This window comes from Merops nubicus, unplaced genomic scaffold (assembly GCF_000691845.1).
Source record: "Merops nubicus isolate BGI_N331 unplaced genomic scaffold, ASM69184v1 scaffold30935, whole genome shotgun sequence".
Taxonomy (NCBI): Eukaryota; Metazoa; Chordata; class Aves; order Coraciiformes; family Meropidae; genus Merops; species Merops nubicus.
Window position 1 is genome coordinate 6,078 of NW_008608136.1, and position 16,623 is coordinate 22,700.

The following is a 16,623-nucleotide window of genomic DNA, read 5'->3' on the forward strand; positions in this document are numbered from 1 at the left end:
AGGTGGGCACTGCCCTCTCCCCCTTGACTCTGCTATTTAAGTTCCTAAAAACTTAAGTCGCTGACACTTGAGTCACTACAACTGGGTTTTCATCCCCACTGAAATCTACCCATGCTTTGAGCTTCTTGAGAAAGGGACCTGAAGTGCTGAATCACTCTGCAGCAATGAGAATGCACTGAACACTGGGTGTTCTCACCACAGGTTGAGGCTCAGGTTCAGTGCACGTCTAAGGAGACGAAGCGCACGCCTGGAACCCTGAGTGGGAAGCTGGGAACCAGCCGTGGAGAGAGTCACCAGGGCAACAAACCTGCAAGCTGCCTGAGCCGTGGGGGTTAGTCGGAAGGAAAGCGAGCCTTGGAATTAAAGAGTGCGTTTGAAAACCAAAGTGAGGTAAGAAAATAAGAGGAAAAAACCTTCCAGATAGATCATCCCCAACTTCATACTGATAGACACGAATGACACGACGATATGCTATGCTAGTCAAAGAAAAGAAACCAGGTGAATTCCAAAAAGGAAGAAAGAAAGAACAGAGGAAAGAACACACCCAAACACGGCCACTGCAGCGGAGCCACACTCCAAGCCAGCACCACTTTGCAGCAAACACAAGCACTTGATGGAAGAAAATGATTCAAATGCTGCGTGCATATACATGAAAATCTTCTGTTACTATTTTCGTGCAAGTCACAAAAAAGTGAGTCTTGCTATGAGATGACTAGAAGCCTTACAGATAACTCATCTACAGAAGCCTTGAGGGCATTCTCCTTCCTAAACTCCAAATTCTCCCTCCTTCCCTCGGCAGAGGAAACCTCCTGCAGGCATCGGGGGCTCGCTGGAGGGCAGGGTGTGCACCAGGCAGCTCTTGCTGCAGCTCTGCCTGCCCTGAGCACAGCCAACGCCTCTCCCAGCTGAGGCTGTGTTTTTAATCTGTTCACGCAGAATGAAGGACAAACTCTGCCTGGCATATCAGCAGCCTTCTGGTAATTTGTTCAACAAAATATCTTGGCACGGTGATCTTGAACTCTGACCCTACATCTTTTAGTAAATGTCTCCTTTCTGTTCGCTCGTTCGTGGATACCAGAACTAATCTACAACACTACTTCACAAAGCAGCAGAGAGTTCAGCATCCGCTCCGGGGAAATCTGCTCGCTTCCATTAAACTGTGCAACAAAAATGGGGCAAATTATTTTTCTCTGGCAGAAACAGCGGAACGCAAGACACCGTGATCGTTACGGAGCAGATACCAAGCACAGCCACCTGCAAAGATTGTACCCTTTTATTAGGAAAAGCCCTCTCCCTCTCCCTGGGAGAGGCCCCTGCCTCTCTCAGCACCTCACCCCGGGCTGACACAGGCCTCTGCACCAGGCCCATACGCTGTTTGTTAGCATTTTACGTTATATGTCTCATTACAAAGCTTCCATTGTGCTGCAGACTTTTAATACTGAAGAAATTTAAATGGACAGACGCCCTCTCAGAGGGTTTGGCAGTCTCAAGACATTTAAAGGTCTTATTATTTCCTTTCCACTTCTTGACAAATGCCCAGCACGCATCCTCCTCAGGAATTATTCCCATGGACACAAAGTGGATTTAAAACGGCCAGCATCAAGCGGCTGGCAAACCCAGGGAAGGTCAGGGTTCATCTTGGGAGGTTTGTTCCCTCCTATCAAGAATATAATCTTTGTGAGGCGTGGTTATGCAGCAGATTAAAAGCCAGGCAGTTCATATTTGCACACTTTTAAAGATAAATCATTTCAGTAAAGCTTCATCATAGGAATCGTCCCTCCTCCGTATCAAAAATGGTCAAAACTGGGGCTCTAATTGTTCTGAGAACAGTTAAAATGGAAAAGTTTATTTTGCTAAGCAGGTCTCTGAATGGTGGAAAACGAGGCCCGTCAGCTGGTTTCCAGGGGCAGGCTAGCCTGGGTTCTCCAGTATCAAATTCAGAGCCTTTCCTTGTGCAAACCCTCTGAGAAAGCAAGCACAGAAGTTAGGACTTCCACGGTGGCTACCCATTAATTTCTTCTGCATTTGACTAGGAAATAGTGATGTTTCCACTGGTTTATACTCAATCTACTTGAAAATCTTGTTCCTTGTGCCTGTGCACCTCAGCCACAGGTTGTTCTTTTCAAATAAAAGGGGGTTCAGTGCAGCTTTCACAAGCAATATAATGACAGAAGAAAACACACAGACAGAGCAGAACACATCACCACATTTTTAAAGATATAAAATTCAATACTAACCCATCTAGCAGGTAAGTCCTGTAGAATGTGAAGATCCAAACATCAGGCAGCAGGACAGAGACAAGACAGTAAGAGAGGGACAGCGATTTGGGTGGGAAGCAAACATCAAAAAGTTAAAAATCGTATTTATACTTCATTATTTCATGAAGACACATACAGAACTATTTGTGAACACAGAGAGACAGAGGATCACAGGGTTACATGAGAACAGAACTCACCTGCTCTGCACCACAGCCCAGGGTGTCAGAGCTGGCTAACGGCACCGTCTGAGCACCGGCACCGCTGCTTTCTAGAAACCTGCTCCTCAGTTCACTGCAGTTCTCAACCTTGAGATTTTCTATTTCTAACACAGCGGTTAAACCTTTACTCCCTAGGCAAGGATATTATTAGACAGCACCCCCATAGGTGATTACAAAGTAGTCTGAAGCTTTTTTCACAGCTTCTCTCTTTTGAAACTGTAGTGAGGTTTCTAATGTGCTACTCGGCACAAAAGGAGCGTTAACAGAAAGCCACCAGCACTTCACACAGTCTGCTTCCAGCTGTTTGTTCCCCACCCCCCAGCTGTGCTGCAGACTAGTTCAGGAATAACAGGAGAAGGCTGAAGTCCTAGATAGCTGGAATTACGTCAGGAAAATGAATTTACACACAAACATTTTTAAAGTCTGGTGTTTCAGGGCTTTCCTCCTTCACTCTAGCTGACAACAGGGCCCCCCCGCAAATCCCAACTGCAGGAAATGAGCAAGTCCTGAATAGCTGTTTTTCAGCAGAAAATTTACAACTTAGACCAAAGAGATGTAGGACGGATACAAGCCTTAGCTGAGGAATTCTCTAAGGGTAGCTCCTGGGCAGACAAACTATACCTGGTCTCCTGAATCCACTGATGGAAAGCATTAGCGTGCTGAGCAAATTCCTGGCGCAACTTGTCGTTCTCTTCCTGCCTTCGCTGTTCCTTCTGCAGCTCCAGCTCACGCTCCTGAGAAACGAACAAAAGTCATTTCAAACAGAAAAATCATGATTGCTCTCACCCTGTAATAAAACCCCAGAACTACGAGCTGCACACCAGCCCAGTTCTGAAGCTCAAAACAAGACTGAGCGCTCAAAGAGCGTCCTGGATATCTAAAGAAAATCATCTAAGATGACAACATAGAACATTCCTCCTGAAGTCTTGAGAACTGGAACTGGACCAGAAGTTACTTCGCTGCATAGCATAGGCACTGAAGTTATTGTATGGTTAGGAAGTGAGGCACATATGCTTTGTCTTTTCAAAAACCGCAAATGGAAGACCATGAAAACAACGGACAATAGCACAAATTTATAGCCAATGGAAATTGTTCTTTGCTTCCAAATTTTCAGATATTTCCATCTGTAGTATAGTGACAAACTCTTGTACTGATTATCTTGGAGGATAACTTCCAGGGAAGACTTGAAAAGTTGCGAACTATGAAGAGAGTCTTTCTCTGTCTGACTTGCCTTGATGATTTTCTGCAGATTCCTCCAGGTTTCTTCAAGAGCCTCCATAGTGAACCAAGTATATGGGTTGGAGGCTACACGGAAGCTCTTGATCTGGCGATCAAGCTCTGCCAGCTGGTTGAAGTCAGCCTGGGCAGAACTAAGTGAAGAGCGGAAGGCGTCGTGAGCTTCTCGCAGTGCTTTGATTTCCTCCAGCGAGTTACAGCGCACAGGATCTGTCAGGTCCTCTTCAGCATTCTCAAACCAGCTGTTGAAGGCAGATGCCTTCTTTGCAAACGTCAGGAACAGATCCTCAACCTTGAAAAGAGAAAAGAATCCCGTTATTCGGTTATGTAGTAATGCAAATACTCCATATGAGCTGCTGTGGAATTCACACGCATCAGTGATATTTGCATATTTATTACATATTTCTCACAAGCACCTCAAAAAATCTACAGAGAAGTCTCCAGGACCTCCATAATCATTAGCTGCAACTGAAAAAGCTAGAGCTGTCGCAAGCATTGTATGTTTTTTTCAAAGAGCACAATTAGATATTTGTAGCCTCATGATTTGGCCACTCACCTTTCTGAAATGCTCCTGAGCCTCCAAGAGTTTCTTTTTCCTGGCAGCAGAATTAGCAAGTAGCTGATTCCAGCGTTTCATCAGGGAAGCGTGCCGAGCCTCAATGGCCTTTGACTGGATATGTTTGGCTGCTAGTAGCTGGTCTTTCAGAGCAGTGATGTTTGCAATTCCCTCCTGCTGGAAAGCCTGAAGTCCAGCATCAAAAGTGTCCTGAAGAATTAAAAGAAGAACAAAATATTTTAGACTGTATTTTTATGTAACCATTCCAATATCCTGCACGTATTTCCAACATGAATACTAGATTCTTGTGTCTTGTAGAGGAGTTCACCTGTTCTCTCTATCACTTATGGGGTGGCAGCAGCATTAGCACTAACCTGTTTGGTGAGTAGTGTTTGCACAGAAGAGAGGTCACGTCCATAATCATCTGTCTTCAGACTGTTTTCCTTTTCACCTGTAAAATGAAATAAATTCAGTAAAAATGTCATGTCTCTGCCTCAAACATTTCCTCTATTCCAAACGAGGTTACCCCAGCAGGATAGATCAGGTACAGGACTCCTCATTACAACAGCAAGTGAGAAGCTAATTGAGATCTTTGGAAATGAAGGAGCATTTGAGTGTCTTTGTGACAGAGCACTGTGCTCCAACACAGAACACACCTATCCACGACTCCACTACATCTGCTTTCCAGTTGAACTGGAGGAAGGCAGAGTTCTCATCCAATTTGGCTTTCCTCTGAGCTGCTGCTTTCTCCAGGTCTGACACCTTGCCTCTGAGGCCCTTCATCTTGGCAGTGATGTTCTCCTCATGGTGATTGTTCTACATCACAGGAGAAAAAAATAAAGCATAACATATGATGGTTAAGGTCTTCCACAGCATCCTGTAAGTTGGTGGCAGAGCAAGGGCTTCAACCATAAGATTTTGTCCAAAAAATGGCTTTCAAAGTAGTCAATGCAAAAAGCTTATTCAGCTGCAAAAAATGAGTAAAAGCTCTTTTCAAAGAGATAACAAATCAGTCTTCAGAGAAGAGTAAATCTACTTTGACAGGAAAATGTCCTGGGTAGCCTCTGAAGCTGTTTTGGTTTTGTTTTTTGTTCAGTTGGGTTTCTTTGTTTGGTTGGGTTTTTTTTAACCATTTTATGCTCACCTTTTTAATGAGATCCTCTCCATTAGCACAAACATCGTTCACTCTGTCTTTGTGGACAGTAAAATCTGTCTCAAAAGCTTCATGCTTCTTCAGCAAGCCCTGCAAACACAAGACAGTCACTTTAAAAAATAATTTCTCACCACTTACTAAAACTGAAAAGAATTTGTTATAAATCTGCCAGCATAACTTCTTCTGACAACAGCTATTAATCTTAGCTGGTTAGCACAACTTGCTGGGTTTCTGTAGACAAAAGGAGACTGATGTTTACTTCCAATATAAGTCCAGCCATTTCATTTAGGGCCCACCAAAGGTCAAGAGATGCAAAGCTACACCAGACTGCAAGTCATTTCTACTGGAAGTAACATACTTGGGATGCTTTTATAAAATGAATTCACAATTTTTACAATGTATGCTTCCAAAAGGAACCAACAATAACCTCTAAATTGGGAAGACAGCTAAAGGAAACATTTGTTAAGGTCTAACCAACAACAATGCAACAAGAACAACGAAGAGCTGACAACTTTCTCCATACCTGGATAGCAGCAAGTGTGTCCCCATAATCCTCGCTGGCTACCAGTGTCATCTTCTCATTGATCCAGGCTTCTTCTTCCTCAACATTTGCTACAAACTGCTGGTACTCCAGAGACTCCTCTAGTCGCTGACCCCTGTGTGGGCAAAGAAAGGTAAAACGAGTCCCAGTGTTGCTTTATGGCTCTTAGGTACAAGGTGAAGAAACAAATTACAGCAGCAGAAAACCTAAGAATGTCCTGAGACAGAACCCCACTCACAGAACCATTCACAGGCCACTTCTCCTGCAGCAGACTGCAGTGTCTGCAGCTCTAGAAATTCAGGAGGCCACAAGCCTGCAGCTACTGAAGGACTAAAGTACATCTTTTTTCTCCCAACAGCTTCTGTTCAGAAAAACATCCTGACAGTGTACTAGAGCCAGTTAATTGCAAGTCTACGGTTTCCAACTGGTGCAGGAAAAGGCTAAACACAGCACACCTCAAACAAATGCTCACGTTTCTGCTGAGGAACATTGTCACCAGAACTCTTTTCACTACTCTCCTAGAGCCTGTCATCAGCGACATGTGCTATTACATCATATTACTAATGAGCCATACCCTAAACCCCTGCAACTCAGTCAATCTGGTAATTATGAGTCCATGTAACAGTTTTAATTAATACTGAATTTTACAAAAACACGTCTCACATACCTAGCAGCTGCCAGCTGTTTTAACTCTTTCCAGTGATCCACAAACTGAGCCAGTCTCTGCTGTATCTCCTCCTTTCCAATTGTGTTATCATCTGAAAGCTTCTTACCAGTGTCTAGGACACCCTGCAAAGGAGAGGAGCATACAGGTAAGGGAACATCACTTCCTCTCTTCTTATGCACTTCATTTACATTCCAGCAAACCTATTACTGGCTTTCATATTTGCCACAAGTAAGAAAGAAGAGAGAAATCTGTGGAGGAGAGAGGCCTTTACCTGGATAGCAGGTTCATGGGCAGCTAATTCTGCTTCTAAGCGCTTGTGTTTTTTCCTAAGGTTCTGCACACCAGTGAGGTCCCTGCCATAGTCTTCTGAGCTAACCAACAGCTTCTTCTCTCTAAATACAAGAAAGAAGAGAGAAAGATAAAATTTGAAAATTACTTCTATATGTTAAACCTGACAAAAGAAAAAAAAAACAAAACACACAAACCAATAACACAAGACAAAACCACTGCAAGTAATGATATGCTCCTCATAGCAGAAAAATCCTGGTTGTAAAAAATTCTGTATGTGAGTTATCAGCACACAGCAGCTGGCTCCTGGCAGTACATGTGGGGTAATGTGTGGAGGAAAGAAGGCAGGCAGCAAAGGGACTGTCATTTCTTTCTGAAGGACAGTGTTTCTCTGCATTGTTTTCTTTCTAAGAAGATAGCTACCTTTTGTAGTTTACCTGCTGTTGTCCAATCTTGGTTTTGTATTTTACAAGCATGACAAAAAAAGCACACTAATTTGAGAGATTTCCATTGGCCTCTCTTCTTCCCCTCCTCCCAAGATACTAACACCAATATGAAAAGAGAATTTGATTAATTGCTACAACCGGTTAGAACAACAAAAATTACTTCAGACTGAAAAAGTAAGGTTTGAATTTTTGCTAGGAACTTCCCCAAGAAGAGTGGAGTCAAGTTTCAGTTATCTGGTCCAGGTCTAAACAGCACAACTTTTTCCAGCACAAGAGCTCTCCTCAGGCTTTGACCAAAGAAACCGAGATAAGAAGCCACACCCAAGCTAGTGCTGAAGCCACTCTGAATAGACCTTTCCTCCACTGCAGGGCAAAGGTGGTTTCCCGCAGAGGCACATACTTCTGGAAAAGGCAAGTTATAAAACCCCACTACAGACTATGAACGCGGCTGGCAAGCTGGCAGTGAGCACAGCAGCCTGTGCCAGAGCCCAGGAGCTCCAAAGGACCCACTTGATCCAGGACTCCTCGTCGTCCATGTCGCGGAAGAACTGGTGCAGGCGGTGGGACTCGTTGAGCTTGGCGCGGCGCGCGGCCGCCATGCCCTTGATGCGCTGGAACCGCCCGTTGATGGTCTCGCGCTTGTCCTTCACCTGGGACGTGTCGAAAGCGCTGCTGGTCATCAAACTGTCAGCCTGGCTGTTCAGGTCCTTCAGACGATCCTGGAAATGAAACGTGGGTGGAAAACCTGTGTGAAGTGTGCTTGGGTCTCATTTCTGTTTGTTGCAGCAGTATAAAAGCGATAACCTGACTGCTCTGCAGAGCCACAGGGTTTATTACAAAAACATGTTTCAACAGGTATGTAACTGCAAGCATGTACTGAAGTGGTATCTGTGGGGTTTGCTGATTACTATGATTTATCTTCCAAAAGTAAAAGAGAAAGCAATACCTCGTGAGCAGATATATCAGCTTCCAGTAACTGGTGTTTCTTCAGAAGGTTGTTAACTGATGCCAAGTCCTTCCCATAGTCTTCAGATGCCAACAAAGCCTCCACCTGGGGGTGGGAAAGGAAAAAGGGGATGGAAAACAAGTTGTGTTTTCACAAAACCCTTGAAATTATCATGTCTTTAAAACTGTGCAAATTAATTATCTTCTCAGTTTTCTACAGTGTGGATAAACCTTTGCCTCATCACCTGTTCAACTCCTAGCAGATTCTAATCAAATAAGCTTATTCTTGCCTTCATGTTTATAAATAATAACATAAGAACATCCACAAGATTTTTAGTTCTAATAAAGAGTTTTTCAAAACAAATCTAGACATGCTCAAAGGTGGACTGTGCTCCAACACAATCTAACATCAGCAAAAGGAATAAAAAAATCAGAAAAACAAGTCTTGCAGGTAAATAATTGCAATCTATCACCTCTGAAAGCCAGAAATCAAAGTCCTTGATTCCAGTATTGAAGTTCTGTTGTTTATTAGCTTCTTTCAGTTTCTGACTCTTCTCTGCTGATTTCTGCACCAGGAATTGCCACTGGTCAGCCAGGGCAGCCAGGCGTGCCTGTTGGAAAAGAGAGAAGATAAATGCTGTACATTAAAAAGAGAAGTTCTGATTAATGCAAAACCAAATAAGGTACAAGTTTGGCTGCTGATTCCAGACATGCAGATTACAGTCAGTATTTTGTGCTGCCTAGCTGTAAACTGAGTTCAACTTCTACATCCTGATCAGAGGATTGAGTAACTTCTCACCCCTGAGAACGCAGCAGAATGACTACCCTGATTTCTATTGTACAGCTGAGATAGAAAAGCTTCTATAACACAAGATCTGTTTCTGAGGGATGCTCTCCTTCCCCAGTTACCCAAACACTTCTCAAATCAAACACCAAGCACATCTTTTAAGACCTGTTGTACCTACCTTCACAGCATCCTCACTGCCAGCACACGCTCCTCTCTCGATCAGCGAGTTCCCCATGTCGATGACCCCGCGGATCCGATCGGCGTTGGCATGGAGCTCAGCTTCAAAGGCCTGGTGCTTCTGGTGCTTGCTCTGAATGTGACAAAAGCTAAAGTTAGAGGCTGGACAAAGGGCTCCTCCATTGTTCTCATGGGCTGAGAGGGCAGCACAAGAGTTGTTGACATACATGAAGAAGTTTGTATGTCAGCTGATCTAAAGTTCTCTCTCAGCAAGCATATTTATTGATCACTCAGATACTAACTCTCATTAATCTGAGCAAGCTCTGGCCCAGGAAAATGGGCTGTGAGCTGACATGTTAACTTGGGCAACGTCTTCTGCATTTCACAGATGCAAAATTCCTTGCATTAAGCATAGTTGCTACTCAAGTAAAGCTTTCTCATTTTCAATTCCTTGAAAAGCAGCAATTATACATACCCTAAGCAGAAGCACAGCACATCACCATTTCTACTCCTGTAGTAATTTCAAAGACTTCTGTTTTCCTTCCTGACTTATAGGTAATTAAGAAAAACCACTGCTGCAGCCTATCTGCTTTCTGCACAGTTTTGGTATTAGTCATACACAGCTACATTATATATTGAAATAATGAATTAACAACCAAAAACCTCTGTAAAAATAAGGGAACCATTTGTTTATAATTTTTCTCTGCTGAGTTGAGAGCACCATGAGAACAACAGGAGCCTTGGTGTGGGAGGCAGTACCCAGTTCTCTCTCACGTATACATGATCCATCCACCCACCAGGAAGGTAACAATAGCACAAAAATGACAAGACAGAATTTACAAGTATTAACTGGAAATGCTAGTAACATTGGACATGGGTATACAATGCCCTGAGAGAATGGAATGAAAGGAAATGTTAGATTAAAAATAAAAGGTGGAAAATACTGTAGCGCTGGCATGAAAAATTCTGCATGAACTGCTTTATTTTGGGAACTGTAAATCCTGAATGCTGAGATTATAAAAACATATGCTTTGAAGCTAGATTTACCAACATGGGAAATTCAATTTAAAAGCTGCCAATTGCATATCTTCGTGTAATTACCATGACAACAAATCCCAGACAAGGCTTTTTGATTTACTGTAAAATTATGGTTTTTAAAACTAAAAAAAAATAAAACATTGTAAAAAAAATTAATGAACCACAGCCTAAAGTGACAAAGATTCATTCCCTTCTTACTCTAGTTAGCTTTCTCCTTCTTTGTTCCATCTTCTCTTTCCATATATCCTCATTTTACTCCACTTCTTGGATTCCTACAAGTCCTGTCAGCTTTCCATCTGGTATATATCTTTTTCTGGAGTGTTCCTTCTGTATTATTCCCTCCTATGCTACTGCTGCAAGAACTAAGCCATCTAGGTCTATCCTTTTACTGAACCCTCTCTAACAGAGCTAGTATTATATCATGCTTTAAATCATCACCACTGAAGACCCAGACAGAAGGATGAAAGGCCCACTAGCCAAAAATTCCTGAAAAAGGAGGGCAGAACCACATTTTTCTGTGGGCCAGCTCCTGAAAAACCCCACCAAACGACCTCACTACTGCACCACAAATTAAACAGCTCATGCAGAACACCTGCAAAACAGAGACAGAAATAAATGCTGCTGAAGAGGCATGACCAAAAGCGCACACCCGTAAGGTGAAGATCAACGGCTGCACCTGGGTGTAGGTCAGGAACTAACAGAAAACAAAGCCATTGCATGAACTGATGGATGGAGCAACAGATTGCAACCAGACCTTGTGCTCACACATAAGCTATATAAAGAAAACAAATTCACATACCAGGGCTAGTCCAAACTACTTACCAGCAGTTTGGAAAGCTATAAAACAGATTGAGAGAAGTAGTTCAGTGCATTCGTACTACTTCATAAACCAGTATTAAAATATAAGAGGTAACTTGAATTAATTATTCCTTAATACTGAAAAATAAATGAGACTCCACATTGGAACATAAGACAGAGATGAGTCCCAAGAACTCCATTTTCTTATTTCATTATCTAGACGCTGAGAGAATGACAGAATAGCTACTCAGGGGTTTCTCCAGGCAATTTGCTGCTGCAGATATCACATATCTTATTAATTATATGCATCAATAATTACTAAGTGAGCTCTATTTTGAGTCTCCTTTCATGCATAATATAAATTCCATTTTCTCTTTGTTAAAGGGAGACCAAGTCCAACGTGGTGTGTTAGTCTGTTACCACTGAACAAGAATTCCTGAGCGTATTTTCTCAACCCAGAATATGCTTTGTGAAGTTAAAAATTCTGTTTCGGGTTTTGAGCTGAGAATCATGTTCACCTGAATATTGGTGGGATCCTTATATGATTCATCACTTGCAGTCTGGAGCTTTTCACTGATCCAAGCTTCTATTTCATCCACATCACGACTGAACTGCTGGAGTGTCTGAGACTCTCCTAATTTCGATCTCTTCTCGATCATCTGCGCTTTCAGACGCCGCCACCTGTGTGCAGTGAAATATGTCTGTTGAGTGAAGAACCAGGACTGCACACAGCACATTCAACAGCTACAAAACGTTGCCAAAGAGCATTCTCTTTGGTCAGTGCCTGCACCCCACCTAACAGGGTGACACTGACCTGTCCAGAACCTCGTTGCGCCTGTTTGCAATGACTCCTTTTGCATAATGATCAGCAGAGATCAACTGGTCAGCAAATGACTGCAAGACAGCAATTTTCTCTTCCTGTTAAAAACAGAAGCCATAAATTAGAACTGTAGTTCCTTAAAGTCAGGTGATAGCAGTGTATAGAACAGAACAAGGCTTTTTTCTTCTTTAAATACACATTATTGTAAATGTGGCTACATGAAGGAAGTCAGTTTTCTACAGGACTGGGGAGTTCAGAACATCTTTCATATGTGACATTTAGGGAAAAAGTATGTTTTGGACTTTCAGCTAGAGCAGTAAGATCTCTCAGGAAAAGCAGGCAGTGTTCTGTTACAAGAAACCAAAAACTTTTTTTTTCAACAGAAAAAAGGGGGAAAAAAAAACCCTGTTTCAAATCACTAAGAGATTTACACCAATACTTGCCACCATTTCAACACTGTTTGTAAGCAGTGAAATACATCTCTATCTGCATTAGCTGCTTCTAAACTTCTGCAGCAGATCCCAAATGGCTCAATACTTAGAACTGAACTTTAGAAGCCATACATGGTACTAACTTCTTTTGCTAAGAATCTGAATAAGGAAAAAAAAAAATAAATTTTCCTCCTTACTTCTGCTACACTCCTCACCTGGACATTGATAGCCTTATCAAAATCTTCATGTTTCTTGATGAGTGCCTCCACACTGTCTAGGGAGTCTCCTTTATCTTCTGTATTTAGGAAAGCCTCTCGGGCAGCCATCCAGTTTTCAGCTTGTTCACAGTCCCGATGGAACAGCTAGGGAGGAAAAAAAAACCTCCAGAGTGTGAGAAAGACAGACCAAGAGCACTGCTCATCACTATGAAAGAATAAGCTTCCTTACAAAACAAGGAATTGGTTTTCTTCAAAAAAAGCAGCAGAATACCTGTAGTTCTAGGCACTGGTCTAGCATCATTCTGCGCTGGACCCAGGCCTTCTCCAGGTCTGTCCGTTCTTGCTCTAGAATATCCAGTTTCTCCTTGATCTCTGGGCTGGCGTAGTGTCCACGAGCCAGAAGTTGTTGTCCAAACTGTTCAAATGCCTGGAAGGTGCCAGCCCTTGCATCTATTTCAGTGCGGTGTTCCTGTAATGTACAGAGATGTGTTACTAAACAAATAAGAGAGCAGAGCTGGGACTGATCTATTTCTGGAACTCTAAATGGGAAGTGTCAGAAAAAGAAACATTTGTTGATGTTGATGATACACACTTATCATCTTTCACATACCTGATGCCTTTCCAGTAAAGCTTCAGCTCCAGTCACATCCTTTGCAAGTTCATCTGAGGAGACCAGGCCCCGGATTCCATTGATCCAAGACATAAGGTCCCTGCAAACACACATTAATAGAGAATTCTCCTCTCCCTCCACTTAAATAAGTCAGAACAGGAAAAAAAGACCTTTTTTGAACCCTCCCCAGAAATAGTCCTGCAAAACAATAAGCCACGTATACTTCACTAATAATACACCAGACAAATTGGAGAGGAGGGGAATAGCATCTTTACCTGAAGTCACTGAGGAAACGCTGCAGGTCATGAGAATCTCCAAGCTTCTCTTTGCGCTGGTCAGCACGTTTGCCCAGACTGTTCCAAGCCTGGTTCAACTCAGTACATTTTTCTTGGAGATCTTCAGCAGATTCAGGATGTGACTGGATCAGACGCTGGGCGGTTTCACCAAGAGAATTCACCTAGAATTAGGGAAAGGGAAATAAACACAACGAAGACAAAAAGAACCTTTTCTGTAGCTCAATCATTTCTGCGAGGTCAAAAGAAAGCTTTTGGCTTTGTCCTCCTCACAATCTCACCTTGTCTCCAAGAGCTGCCAAGTCTCTCTCAAAACCTTCATGTTTGCGCTGCAGAGCCTGCACGCTGGCCAAGTCATGTCCATAATTGTCTGTATTTAATGCTTGGTTCTTCTCCTCTATCCATTCTTTTGTTTCATCAGCATCTCTGATTTGAGTGAAGGGAAAGCAAAGAGAGAATTAAAATGGTGTTCATATTAGGATCTCTGACACCTAACAGGCCACCGATTTCCAGAGAAGCTCACATAATTGACAGTTCTATTAAATTATTTCCCAAGATGACACAAATGAACTCTGCCAAAATAGGACAGCAGCCCAGACCTCCCAAGCCTGCAGCAATTCAGTGTTTTCATTTTAACAAGTCTTTCTTTTTCTAGGAGAATATAAAGGATTCTTGTTGGACCACGGGTGGTCTAACTTCCACTGAACAAGCTGGGGGTTGAAATACGATTTGTTTAGAATAGGTCCCACTGTGCTTTAGAACTCATAACAGACAAGGCATTTTACTGAATGAAGACCAAAAATGATACAACCACCTCACCTGTGGAACCTCTGGACTTCATGGGCACTGCCCAAGAGCTGGCTTCGCTCCTCTGCTAACTGCTGCAGAGATCTCCAGCGTTCGTTCAGTTCCTGCAGAAGAAACCAGCCAACCCCACTGGTGTCACACAAGTCACTGCCAGGCTGGGCTCACCGACCAGACACAAAGCTTTAGTAACTGGCAACATTTTGTTCACTATGCTTAGCTGCACCTTCTTTGTCTGCAAGCACACCAGCAATCCATTCTGCATCTTCATTCCCACAGGCTTCGTTTTAGGTGTCTACTGAGACTACTGACAGCAATGCTATAAAACTTCCTAAAATAGCTACGCCTCTCTCTGTACAGCATATAAACTTCATCAAGCAGTCAGTAAGATAAATTACAAGTCCATACTGGGCTTTCACTACAAGTGAAGGTTACTACATCCTGCTTATTTCCAGAAGAATGCACAAATTCAAGTACCCTAATTAAGCAGTTTTAAGGATTTCTCCTGAGATGCAAACACAAATGATTTTACATATATAAGGTATGATGTAACCTGAGCAGGAAATGCTGTATATGTCAATGCTTCTTTCAATAAATTGATCCAAAAGGTTTTATAAAGAATAATGAAAGAAAAACTATGGAAAGGGAGAGTGAACACTGTTCTCAGCTTTTAAATGAGCTTAGAAAAAGTTGTATTATTACCTTGTTGATCCAAAAGGTTTTATAAACAATAATAAGGTTTTATAAAGAATAATGAAAAAAAAACCCTATGGAAAGGGAGAGTGAAAACTATTCTCAGCTTTTAAATCAGCTTAGAAAAAGTTGTATTATTACCTTGATCGAGTTAAAGGTTGCCACTGTGTGTACCATCAAACGTGCAGACTGTGTGGAAAGGCAAAAATAAAAATGTAGCATTAAACTCAACTCCAACCAATCAGAGTCAAAATCAAACTGAAAAAAAAAAAAATCTTTAAAAATCCATAATGGTTTGGTTGTGGTCAAAAATACAGACTTAGTAAAATACCACTCTACAAAAGGCAGGAAGAGAGACCCTGGATTATAAAGGTTTCAGTGAAAACTGTTGTATTCTTTAATTTTATATACTTTAGAACAGTATTTTAAATACACCATTGTCTAAGATGTAAGAGAAGCAGACAATAAGAAAAACAATGCAAGTAAAATTACAGAAGCAACTAAGAATAATTAGTTATTATTAACTATATTAGTTATTAACTACAGTGCCTCAGGCACTATAGGTCAGAGTAAGGAGTTTTACAAGTGAGTACTATCTTGTTAGCATAAATTGAAACAAACAGCAATAGTCTTAATAAGGACAAATAAAGAGGAAAATTTTAAGGCAAAATTCAATAAATGGTAAAAAAACCCTCAAACTCTTAGTCATAGGAACAGAAGGGGGAAAAAAAAAAAATCACCCAAACAGTTTTAAGTCTTGGTTGAGTTTTTTGGCAAAAATCAGCTTAGCAGTTAATTCAAACATTTCTAGAACACCAAAACTGGTGAAGACTAACTAAAAAAATTATGACCAATTCCTTCCAACATGCAATCTACTTTTCTGACAATGATGGATGACTTGTTAAATTCACCCTTTTGCAGATATACACAGAGGAGAACTTATAGTTTTCTAAGTTTCTACAAAACTCTTAAGAAATACACATATGAACAACTTGTACAAAAACAAATTTTTAAAAAAAACCCTCAATTCTTATTGATGTGTCTGCATTTTCTACAATGCTGTCAAAATACTGCATACTCCTCTGGTTTTCCCACATTCACACACCTTAAAAGATGTACAAGAACCTTTATATCTAAGAGGGTGGATGCAAGACATGAAACATGGGAACAAAATACTGGAGGAAAGCATGAGGTTGGATAATGTCAAAATATTCAGGATATTGTAGTGCATCAGCAGGTGACACCTATTCCATTGTAAGCCTCTAATGAACAGAGAAAGGCTTCCAACTATTGTAGAAAATGAGCTAGAGATGACTGATGGAAGACAACCATACTGTTCTAAACATACAACCTAATCCTTATGAAAGGAATGTTGACATAAATGGATTTGACTTTCAGGAATAAAAACATTTCCCCTCACTGTGTAAAAAGAACTCAGGCTAAGTGAACAGGGACTATTTCTCATCTTGTGGCCACGTAATACCCAAAAATGTTGGTGTAAAAACTTACAGTACAAGCTCAAAACAAAACAGTTTTGCAGCAGAGAGGTAAAATCCAGACTGTTGGCAATTTCTACAGGTAGAGCTATTTTGTTTGAAGCCTATCTCATTTTTTTTTCTCATAATTATAACTGCAAATAGAGCTGA

The 16,623-nt window shown here is 41.6% G+C and overlaps 1 protein-coding gene across 1 annotated transcript in view; it reads right to left on the minus strand.

Annotated features, from left to right (window-relative positions):
• SPTAN1 (spectrin, alpha, non-erythrocytic 1) overlaps positions 1–15,166 on the minus strand; it is a gene marked incomplete at its 5' end in the record, with an annotated part of 19,255 nt that extends 4,089 nt beyond the window's left edge. The window contains 25 exons of the mRNA XM_008940185.1: positions 414–476; positions 2,238–2,255; positions 3,098–3,210; positions 3,708–4,004; positions 4,269–4,478; positions 4,643–4,719; positions 4,925–5,084; positions 5,413–5,511; positions 5,945–6,077; positions 6,630–6,751; positions 6,901–7,021; positions 7,874–8,082; positions 8,310–8,414; positions 8,782–8,919; positions 9,274–9,405; positions 11,133–11,147; positions 11,627–11,789; positions 11,923–12,026; positions 12,575–12,721; positions 12,849–13,046; positions 13,188–13,287; positions 13,463–13,644; positions 13,762–13,906; positions 14,300–14,391; positions 15,119–15,166. Of these exons, the coding sequence (XP_008938433.1) occupies positions 414–476; positions 2,238–2,255; positions 3,098–3,210; positions 3,708–4,004; positions 4,269–4,478; positions 4,643–4,719; positions 4,925–5,084; positions 5,413–5,511; positions 5,945–6,077; positions 6,630–6,751; positions 6,901–7,021; positions 7,874–8,082; positions 8,310–8,414; positions 8,782–8,919; positions 9,274–9,405; positions 11,133–11,147; positions 11,627–11,789; positions 11,923–12,026; positions 12,575–12,721; positions 12,849–13,046; positions 13,188–13,287; positions 13,463–13,644; positions 13,762–13,906; positions 14,300–14,391; positions 15,119–15,166 (3,191 nt within the window). The remainder of the gene's footprint in view (positions 1–413; positions 477–2,237; positions 2,256–3,097; positions 3,211–3,707; positions 4,005–4,268; positions 4,479–4,642; positions 4,720–4,924; positions 5,085–5,412; positions 5,512–5,944; positions 6,078–6,629; positions 6,752–6,900; positions 7,022–7,873; positions 8,083–8,309; positions 8,415–8,781; positions 8,920–9,273; positions 9,406–11,132; positions 11,148–11,626; positions 11,790–11,922; positions 12,027–12,574; positions 12,722–12,848; positions 13,047–13,187; positions 13,288–13,462; positions 13,645–13,761; positions 13,907–14,299; positions 14,392–15,118) is intronic.
• Positions 15,167–16,623: the final 1,457 nt, after the last annotated feature.